Source organism: Lagopus muta, chromosome 8 (assembly GCF_023343835.1).
Source record: "Lagopus muta isolate bLagMut1 chromosome 8, bLagMut1 primary, whole genome shotgun sequence".
NCBI lineage: Eukaryota > Metazoa > Chordata > Aves > Galliformes > Phasianidae > Lagopus > Lagopus muta.
Genome location: NC_064440.1, coordinates 30,510,800 through 30,521,545, shown reverse-complemented (window position 1 = coordinate 30,521,545; position 10,746 = coordinate 30,510,800). Strand labels below are relative to the sequence as shown.

The following is a 10,746-nucleotide window of genomic DNA, read 5'->3' as shown; positions in this document are numbered from 1 at the left end:
GGCTTCCTTCATTTTTCTTTCCTAGATTTTGAAAATATATATCTAATTTACCTTCAAGTATTGCATTGTATACGTTTACAATCACCATGATGTACTAACCATGAAAAGGTCATATTTTCATAACTTCTACACTTTCAGGTAAAACAGCGTAGGTTAATCTCAAGCCAAAAGAATTCATAGCCACAAGCAAAAATGAGGATGTGGTCAGAAAGAATTTTCTCGTCACAACAAAAACCAAACCAATTTTCTTACAGAAATTTCTGTGTACCAAAAGTAACTTGGATTCTGTAGCTGTTGCATCATTGTAGAAAATGTTCAGTTCTCATTCTTTGCCCAGGAGAAGTCTCAGAAGTATTGTTTTTGGTTGTTGTCGTTGTGTTCTTAGCCTAACTTTATGTTAGGATTACAGTCTAAATAACAATCATCCTTGTGAGTAAACACTTTGTGTCACAATAAAGGTATACACTTTTACTTTCCATTGATTGCACATTTGCTTTTTTTAGAACTAAATGTTGATGTTTGTGAACGCTTGAGGAAAAACTCCAAAACTGGGTTACCTGGATTGTTAGTAGAGAAATTGTTGGCTTAAAGACAATGACAAAAAGACACAGAAATAATGAAAAACTGTTAGTTATGTTTTAACAGCATTCTGTGCCTTTACAATAGCTACAGTTTAAGCATGTACAAAGCACTATTACAGCAACCTATTACAGCAACCAAAACATGCTTCTGAGTGTTGTATCAGTACAAGGTGCAGCCAATGCAGGCCTTGTTTTGGATAGCTTCAGTTAGTTATCAGCACAGATAGATGTACAAATTATATATATCTGCTATATACAGATTGCTATATCTCTATAACAGTTCCAAAACAATGCATGATTAAGAAATTAATGACAAGAGCTGTATCTGTACAGCAACGTGAGGACAGAGTGTTTGTTCAATGTTTTTCCATCTTAAGCCGTGATCACCCCAAAGAAAATGATGGTCCCTGTCTCGAGGTTATTTACACCAATGGAACTCTATCTCCAACTCCGTTATATTGCTTCACATACTCTGGGTTTCTAGGGTATTGGTATATTAATAAATATAAGCACATATAAATGCATTCTAAAATTACCTGTTCAGGTAATTCAAGACTTTGGTGATAAATGAGACTTTTTTTTTTTTTTTTTTTTTGAGTTTTTGTGTAAACCTCTCACAAAGAGATAGGATTATTGCTGTTAGAAGTCTATAGTCACACACACAGGGTATTCCAGAAACAATCTTTTATTGCATCTTTCAGATAAACCTTCTGCACGTTGGGTGCTGAGCCACTACCTCCTTTCACAGGTGTGTAGGACTTGCCAAGACCAACCTTGTAGGGCCCAAATGTGTAACAGACCTTTGAATGTAAGAAGCTAAAAATACATACCTTATCTTTACAACTTCACATACAGATCATGTCTATTTGTTACTTCTATTAGATATCTGCATTTACATTTTGTGTTCCTTTGTACAGGCTTTTCAGTCTCTGACAAAATATTACCAGATGCCATGTTGCATCCCTGCAGTGGTTAATGATGTGCAGATATTTTGTAATCTACTCAAATTTTGAAAAGTACAAGGCCAACCTTTGGAGACTGCAGAAGTTTCTGCAGGATGTATTACCTCAAATAAATACTCAGGAAGGTGAAATAAATTATTTACTATCAGATAACAACCTTTTTTAAGAAGAAAATTTGGCTAAGAAACTTTAAACCTGATTGTGATTTTTCTTATTTTCTAAACTTCATGTTGTTTGTACTTTCTAGGGTGTGCCAGTGCCTTTTTAGAAGTTTATCTAAATGCAATACCAGCACCAAATTTCCATATAATACTTCCTTTTGTGAACTGTTTGCAATAATATTATCTCTTAACATGTGCTTAATGGATTTATTTCAAACTTCATAAAGATTAATTATGCATATTCAGACCATCAATGTTAATTTAAAAAGCTGCAGCTGCAAATGGGTTAGACCACCCATCTTCAACTAAACTTGGTCTATCTTTTCTTTTTCTAAGAGCCCAAATATTTAGAAATGAAAATCTACTTGATCCATGCTCACCCAATACCACACACCCTTCATCAGACATTGATTAACAAAGGTAACAAATTGCTTACAGCATTTAATTAGCTTTCTGTGGATCCCTTTCCTCTCTCTCAACAATGGCATGGAAGCAGGCCCTCTTACTTTGCCCATGTTAAAGGTTAAATAGGAAGCTAGTTAACAAGATGTTACCTGGGTGCATGGGCACTGAGCAAACAAGAATCTCTTCACTTTGTAAGCTGCTAGAGGAGAGCTCCAAACCTCCAAATGATGGTTGCGTTCTGTGCCCTTTTGCTTAGTTCAAATAAAGATCCCTTCAGAAGAAATACTTTCCATAGCATGTATTTTTTGGTGTTGATGAAGAGGGAGACCCAATGTACTCAAACTATTGCAAAGAAAAATAGTGGATCTTACCTGTTGAGGCAGCTGTTAAGTTTCCCACTGCAGCACAATTTGTCCTTAAGGCAAGACGGCTGAATTCGTATTTTTCAGCAAACTCAGCAACTGTAACAAAATTATATTTTCAGTGACAGCCCCAAATCTCTATGAAGTCATTGTTAATGTCAATTAAGCAACCATGTTGTACAGAATGACATAAGAAAAAATATATTAATTTTTATTAGATTTGTTAAAAAATCCCCAGAAAATTGCACTTGTAACCAGTGGAGAAAATAAATATTCTTCCACAGTTTGTATTTTGTTGCATTCTTTTTCTACTACGTAGAAGAAATCTGAGGTCTGAACACCACTGTTTGGCCTGGCTCCTCACTATGTTTAAAATAAAGATCATTATTTGGCTACTATTTAATTTAAGGGAAATAAATTTCAAAGCAGCTTTGTACCTTCTGAAGAAACTCGTTTACTACTGAAGCAACACATGGAAAAGCTTCAGCACCTGCCTCTCTGAAATCAAGGCACGGCCGCGTCGGTGCCGTCATGAAATGCTCAGCGAGGCAGTCCCCAGACGCTTTCAGCACTTAGCCCAGCAGATGATGGACACCGTTCAGTCCGAGGGCGGCGAGGCCCCGGCGCTGCTGCCAGAGCCGTTTCACCTCATTGTCACTGCGGGCTCTGCTCCCGGGCACCAGCGACAGGACGGGCTGTGCCGAGGGAGGCTGGGCTCGGGTGTAAGGAAAAACTCATTTGAAAGAGCGGCGATGCCTGGGATACGGCTGGGTCACCATCCGCGGAGGCGCGCGAACGGAACGCCGCAGCCCCAGCACCGCCCCTCCGTGCGGCCCCGCCCCGGCACGTAGCGGAGGGGCGGGCTCAGCGGCCGCTTGGGCCGGAGCTCCCGGTGCGGTGTTCGCCCGCGATGCTCCTCCGCTGCCCGCGGGCTGCCCGCCATGCCGGGGACCCGCGGGCCGCTTTCCTCTCTGCTCCTGGCGCTGCTGTTGCTGCTGAGGGGACGGCCGACGGCGGCCGCCGCCACCCGCCCGCAGCCGGAGCGAGCGGCGCTACCGGGGGGAGCCCCCGCCTCGGCGGCCTCAGGTAACGGCCCCTGACCTGCCGTCGCTTCCCGCCTTCCCTGAGGAGAATTCTCCTCTCCCTCCGCGGGGAGCGCGACCCCGAGGAGCCCCGTTTGCGCGAAGCATTCGAATGGGGCGGGGGAGATAAGCGGCTGTGGCGCAGGGTCGGGCGGAGCAGAACCGTGTTGGTGCGGCTGTGCCGTACCTGCGCGGAGGCTGCGAGAGAGGAGCCGAGCGGAGCGGGATCCATCTTTGATAGCGCGGCTGCCCCGAGGCGGGAGGGGAGGGGAGGTGAGGGAAGGGAGGCGCGCGGCGCGCCCCGCGAGGTGCCGTTCGCGGGGTGCCGTTCTCGGCGGGCGCCGGGCCGCCGAATCACCGCCGGCCGCCGCCGTATCCGCGCGCGGAGCTGCGGCCACCGCGTTTGTAGATGCGTTCTGAAGCCTTCAGGACTCGAGTTAGGAGCAGGCTAACGTTTGCCTTGACGTATTGCCTTTCGTCGGAGGATCCCGGAGCGGTTTCAGGCGTTAATTATTGAAGCTCTTTTAGCACCCAGGCTCCATTTGGGGTTTCGGTGGAGCATATGCTTGGCTGTGCCGCGTGTGCGTTTCTGTTTCCAGCTGCCTCCGAGAAGGTAATGTATGCTTAGCTTTGGGCATATGGTTAGCATTGCTGCGGAATCGAAGTGCGTGCACACCGAAATGTGTGTGTGAACTGAGAAACAAGCACAAAGGAAGGGGGAAAAAATCCCAAATTAAGGTCTTGTAAGTTCTTAAATGTGGGAAGCAAGAAACCACATTGGGTAGAATGTGAACAGATGCTTGAATGTTCCTGATACGTGCTTAGAAATGTATTAATTTGATTTTTGTGGTTTATTGGTTGCTTTTTTTTTTTTTTTTTTTTTTTTTTAAATTGCTTTAAGTCAAAAGGTCTTACCTGTAGGACTGCAAGGAAGGCTGTCCTCCTTTGGAACAGATTCTTTTCTCGTTATTTTGGCTCTCTTCTTATTTTCAGAGGAATGTGACATGCATCACCACTGTGAAAATGCACTGTCAGCATTTCTACCTTGTGCAGCCAGCGTTTTGCTCATTAAAACTAGCAAAAAAGACCGTTTTTTGTGATTCGCTGATTCTCTCTGGATTTGTGTATTGATTGTGTTTTGTTCTGAGAAGCTCTGAGACCTTGCTGCCATCAGTGCTGCCAAAATCCCTGTGGTACCCAGTCTGACCCCAGCACCATTTGTTCACAGTTGTGGCTGTTGCAGATCCACGTGCCTGGTGGTTGCTGCTTTGCTTTATTTGCTTACAGTGTCTCATGGCTTTGCAAGTGCTGAAATGATAATATGGTATGTAGCTTTCATAATCAATCCCACCTTACAAATGTTAGAAGCAATCGTTTGTACTGCCCTTAGCATTTGGTTATGTCACGTCTAACCACAGCTTCAGCTTTGTTTCACTCGTTGGCTGGCTTTCTAAATCATCTTTTTTTTTTTATTTTCCTGTTGTAACAAAAAACCTACAGTGATAAACCTTAAAAAGCAACAAGCTAATCACCATCAGGAAACCTCCTATGAAATCTGCTAAGCACTGCTGTATTTCATGTGGCATTTCCTTTCGATCAAGTGCTGTGGGTAACTTTTGTTATCTTGACGCATCTGAAATTTTAAAAAGTAATGGCTTGACTCTGGACCTGGATTTATCAGATATTCGTGTCCCACCCCCTCTCAATGAGCTGTCCTTGTGATGGCTCACTGCCGAAAGGCAGGCAGGATAAATGGCTGTTACTTTGCCCGCAGGATGCTGGCAGCAGAGCGTTCCCTAAGGGCAGTGCTCTGAAAGGCCGCTCCTGCAGCAGCTGCAGACCCTGTGCTGGGGATCTGCAGGCAAGCGGAAGGGGAGAAACCTGAGTTTGGATTCGTGCTGGTTGTTTGTGATTCCAGTGTTCAAAGGGAGGAGACATAACCTCCTAGAACAGAGAGCTGAGGTTGGAGTTCACAACCTTTTCTCGTTTGACGCTCCGATATCCATGTCCCTACTCTGTCCGGGCTAATTATGCAGTTTAACAGATCAATTCCCTCCTGGCTTAACAAACTTCTGCCAGAGTAATTAACATGCTGCTTAGGAAGAGATGCTCACATCTGCACAGCTGTGTGTGAGGGTGCTGGGGTGCACAATGTACTGCTAACATGGAAGTGGAGTGATGAGGAGGTCATTGCGTGTGATTGAATAGTTGTTCTGTTCTCCTCCTCTTTCTTCTCCCTTAAAAACAACAACAAACCCACCGCTGCCAGAAGAAATAATAAAATACTGAAGGGTAGGCAATGAAAATGTGCACAAGAGAGACTCGGTTCAAGAAGTTACTGTGACTCATGCTATCTAATGAATGTAGCTATTCTTCCAAATTATAGAAGAAAGTATTCAGGAAGAGAAAGCCAGGCGTTGTGGTGAAGGTGCTGATTGCCAAAGTGGAGAGCCTGTCTTGGTTCCTTGTTATTCATAGGGAGTTTTCCCATTTTCTGTGTGTCAGTTCAGACATCTGGGCTCTGGTGTGCAGCGGTGATCAAAGCAAAGTCAGTGCGAGCTTCAGATACTCAGCATTGGGTCTGTGGGTTTGAGCGCAGGATTCAGGAGGCAGTAAATTATAGTCGTGGCTTTGATCCTGGCAAATGTTATTTATTTATTTTCTTTGCTAATGTGTATCAATGCACATTCTTTGCAGGAGGTATGGGGGTTGTAGTTGACAACGTTTAAGAAGCGTGGATATTCTGGAAGTGGTTTGTTTTTATTCTCGTTATCATGTAGATCCTGTGCAATAATCTGAGCAGAGTCCCCTAATTGCATAAGTGACACTTAAGTGCCTCGGTTCTGTGGCAGATCTGATGTGTACTGAATGAACAATGCTGGGGGAAAAACAGCCATTGTGTAAGTAGGAGCGACCACAGTGTGCGTAAATAAATAGGAAGACGTGCACCTTATTAAGGTCTCAAAAAAGAAAACAGAAAACCAACGTTAAGTTAGGTTTAAACTGTGTTGAAGAATACTAATTGTCATGTCCTTAAGCATATGTCGTATCACTGCATGTTTTGCTCTGTGGGTACTCGCCATACCTTTGAGATCCCAGCATCAACAAGTAAAGACTTGACTTGCCTTCCAACATAATAAATCATCTCCAATCTACATTATGTTATGAATTCAGGGAAAAGAAACTTACTTATTTTGCTTTTATTTTGCTGTTGTTTTTTTTTTTTTAATGGCAGGTGGCCTTGTACACGACAGATAAGCTTGGTTTTTTGCTGGGTGAAATGCAGGCGGTAGCAGGTGACAGCTCTGTTGGTTGAGGCTGATAAGAGAAATACTTGAATGCTGGAAAGCTCTGAAGAAAATAAGAGGCTACTTTTGTCAGCCATGTCTGGATGCTGCCTGTGCAATTGGATTCTGGGCCTGTTTCTCAGCATTATCTATTTGCCTCTGATACTAAGTTGCTATCTAATCTGAAGCCATGTTCTAGACAAGGGATTTCTCACGAAAATTCTTCTAAACTTCTTTGTCTTATTTGTTCTGATCACTCAAGGAGGAGGTAGCTTTCTTGTGTGTCCTTTCTTCTGAAATAATGAAACAGAAATATTTCTGACGCTGTCTTGCATTTGGTTTTGATAGCTTGTTCTGTCAATCTGATTTGAGTTAGTAATAATGAATTGTCATCCACTTCTGTTTGTTTTAATAATGCAGTGCTGTGTGAATGATTTGTTGCTTGGTGGTGTCTTGCCCCTCTAGGCAGTGGGCAGGGCATTAGTAGGGTAGGAACAAACCCAGTGCTGCTTTAGAGCTTCTGGTGCAGGCAGAGACCCTGAAAAAATGAGTGAGGAGTTAAAAGCCGTATAGGAAATGGTGCAGTGCTCTTACTAAGAAGAAAATTGAGCAGTTTTAACATCTAGCTAAACAAGACCGTTTGTGCTGAGAAAGTCAGGGCTCTCTAATTCAAGAGCTCTAATCAGCTCTGGGGTTAATTGTTTCAGACAACCAGGAAAATGTTTTTCTTACCCAGTTGGTATTGGAGTGTAACTGATGTCAGGGCAGATTTTTAAGGTATCAAAGCTTATGAGTGGAATTATACTACTTGCTTACTATTTGGACGTGGAGGACCTAGTTGAGGATTTTTGACTAAAGAGAATTTTTAATGCTTTAAATTATTTCAGATGTAAATGTTTGTTGGGAATTGGTATGTTTTGTATGTAGAGAACTTCCGTGAAACTTAGGAGAGACTGAGTTGCGATATGGAAAACAATTCATTATCAAAAAGAACTGCACAAGTATTACATGCATGCAACAACAAAACGGTTTTGTGCAAGCAGCAATGAAATTTCAAACAACCAACTGCACCTCCTTGATAGGAGCTTGGAAAAGAGCTATTTAGTTGCTCCTGAATTTTCTCAGCCTCTGAAATACGTAGTAGTGGTTTCTCATTTAGGTGAGAACGCACAGAAAGATTGCAAGTCTTAAACTTGTCCTGATTTATTAGACCTGATGGTCTTAAGTGACTTAGCTTTCTGTGCTGCTGTGAAGCTTAGTAATAGAACAGAACACAAGGAGGGGCATTAGGACGCATGAGAGAGGTGATAAAGCATCTGTGGTTTGAGTCAGAAGGGAGTCGTGAAAAAAGAAGAGATTTCATTTGTTTGTCCATGTGTTCCTCAGTTTAAGCTATTCTGTTCCTAATAGAAGAAAAAGAAGAGTTTGCATTTCTGTCGTTGAGGCATTTTCTGTCGTTGAGCACAAAGAAAAAAAATGTTACTTTGCTAACTTTGGTGAAGTGTGTAGGTATAAATGGGAAAGTGCTGGAGAGTTCTGAACAGGTAGGTAGCTTTCGAGTATTTTTAGTGAAACCTGTAATATATTACACAGCATTTAAAAAAAACAGCTGGGAGAAGGAAGGGCAGGATTGACTATTCATGAAAATGGGATCCATGGTTCCTCCTGGCAGAAGTGGCAGGAAGTGGGAGCCATCAGTGATGACAGGAAGCTGTGGATTGCAAGGGGTGGTTTTTGCAGTTCTTTGTTTTGTTCAAGTTTCATTGCTTCTAGTCTCCTGGCTGGCAAGACACTATCAAAGACTAATTGATATGTAAAAAACATTCACCCAGTTGCTGACGTGCTTAAAAAAAAAAAAAAGGCTGTTTAGTGATTTGGAATACAAGTGCTATCTGTGTCACTGGGGATCTGTGGTGTGTTTCATCTGTGAGCTAGCTGAGTGGATGAAGCCTCTGAAGACAGAGGCAAAGATCTGAGAGGAAAGCTTATTCAGAATGAACCTCTTTTTTGGCATTAAAAAAAAAAGGGAATTACTCTTTTGCCTAGAAAGCTGCACATTTTTTATCATCACTGTACCTTGCTGTAGCAGATGAGGATTTGAGGCGTGGTGTGATAGAACAGTTGAGTCCTCTGTATCACTGCAGGTTTAATTCCAGATTTGGAGGTTGAGAGCAATCCGGTGTGTCATCGGAGCACCCAGATCGATTGGTTAGGAATGGCCTTTGCACTGTAGAGGTTAGTGCAGTTTTGAATTACCCTTCTGTGTTCTGTAGGGTGAAAACATCACCAGTGATAGCTTGTCCTGCGTAATCTGGTTTGACAGGACATAGCCAGCAGAATTTCAGTACACCTTATGTGTGCTCCTAAATAGCATCTTCCACACGTCTGCAGGAAACAGCCCCTCACAGGCTGCAGAGGGGCTATTGCACTTCCTGCTTTGCGCTCACTGTTTCTGAGGAAACATGAAGCTTGAAATTTTGATGATAGCACATTTGAAATGAGGATATGAATGTGCACAGCTGTGCAATCAGCAGCATGGAAGTGTTTGATGAAATGACCTCTGCGAGGGAACTTAGGGGTGAAAATCTCAAGGGAATGAATTAATTTTAGCCGTACCTTCTGTTCCTAAGTCAGGTGTTTAGTAAGGAGGACTTCACTCAGTCTGTGCCTCATCATTTTGTTTGCGTTCCAGGTCTGTTCAGAAGAGCTGGCTTTGGCCAAATGGAGTTTGTCAAAGCTGTATCTGAGACTGTGGCACAATTGAAGGCAATGCCTGTATGGGCCTCACCGTATTCACTCCACCTATACAGAAAAGGTGATATGGCAGATACTATCCTGTATGGGAGAGAGGTTGATCAAGATGTGATGCTGTTTCCGTGTGAGAGGGCACACTCAAACTTTTGCATGAGCAAGCTCTTGTGACCAGCTCTTGTGAGCAGCAGCAGACAGCCTGTTGTGTGAAAGGCTCTCCTAAAGTACCCATTGCCTTAAACACCACTTCATTGATAGGACTCTGTGCCACACCAGTGGTTCTGTCAGGCAACAAACTATCATGTGTTATGAAATGCACCAGAAATTGTCATCTCTGGAGATAATGTGGAAAGACCTTCCTTCTTCCTGCTCAGTTAGACCGGCTGCTCAGACTAGTAGTTTCCAAATGATTCTGCTGTCCTCTGGCTGGTAGCACGTGTTGTATTCTTATAAATAGATTACTGGCAGCTCTGCAGATTATTGTTTGTGCGTGCTGTGACCACAGTGTTGTGTGTTCCTGTCTGATGTAGATCCTGGGGCCATCCTGCATGGCCTGCTATGGCTGGCAGGGCTAAGGAGCGAGGTTCCTTACTGTCTGTGCATGCCTAAGGCACACCAAGTGCAGACATGAATCCTATCAGGTTCCTGTTCTGTTCTTCCTCCTTCCCCTTCAGTTTCTTGTCTTTTTCTTCCAGGCTGTAATTAAGCTTTACAGTGGGGGCCAAGGAACAGCGTGGAATGACTGAAAGGCAGAAATGGTCAGACTTCAGGACACAATTGTTTCCTTTTTCCATGTGAGAATGGGACATTAGCTTACAGGCTCAGATCCCCCTGCTGGGCCTTCCAGGGGACCCTCCTCACTTCAGCATTCTGCATCTCCTCTTGTTAGTGCTGGCTAGGACGGTGCAGTCATATCAGTGTAAGAGGCAGAGGTGGCCTCTACTGAAATGACGTGGAAATAGATTGTGGCTCTGGGTAGGTTAGAGAGCAGGAAGAATATTTTAGACCTTCTGTCTTCAGGTCTTTTCCCATTTTGAAAGATTTAGATGCTTTGATATGAATCTCGTGTGAACTACTGCCTGCTGTAGCAGGTTTCCCTGCAAATGGTAGATTAACAGCTGTAGTGCCTTTTGTATCGAACGTAGTGAGTGTGAG

The 10,746-nt window shown here is 43.4% G+C and overlaps 1 protein-coding gene across 1 annotated transcript in view; it reads left to right on the top strand.

Moving 5' to 3' along the window:
- Positions 1-3,333: 3,333 nt before the first annotated feature.
- Positions 3,334-10,746, top strand: part of FAM171B (family with sequence similarity 171 member B) — a 36,143-nt gene continuing 28,730 nt past the window's right edge. Inside the window, exon 1 of the mRNA XM_048953334.1 lies at positions 3,334-3,557. Within this exon, the coding sequence (XP_048809291.1) occupies positions 3,413-3,557 (145 nt within the window). The 5' untranslated portion in view covers positions 3,334-3,412. The remainder of the gene's footprint in view (positions 3,558-10,746) is intronic.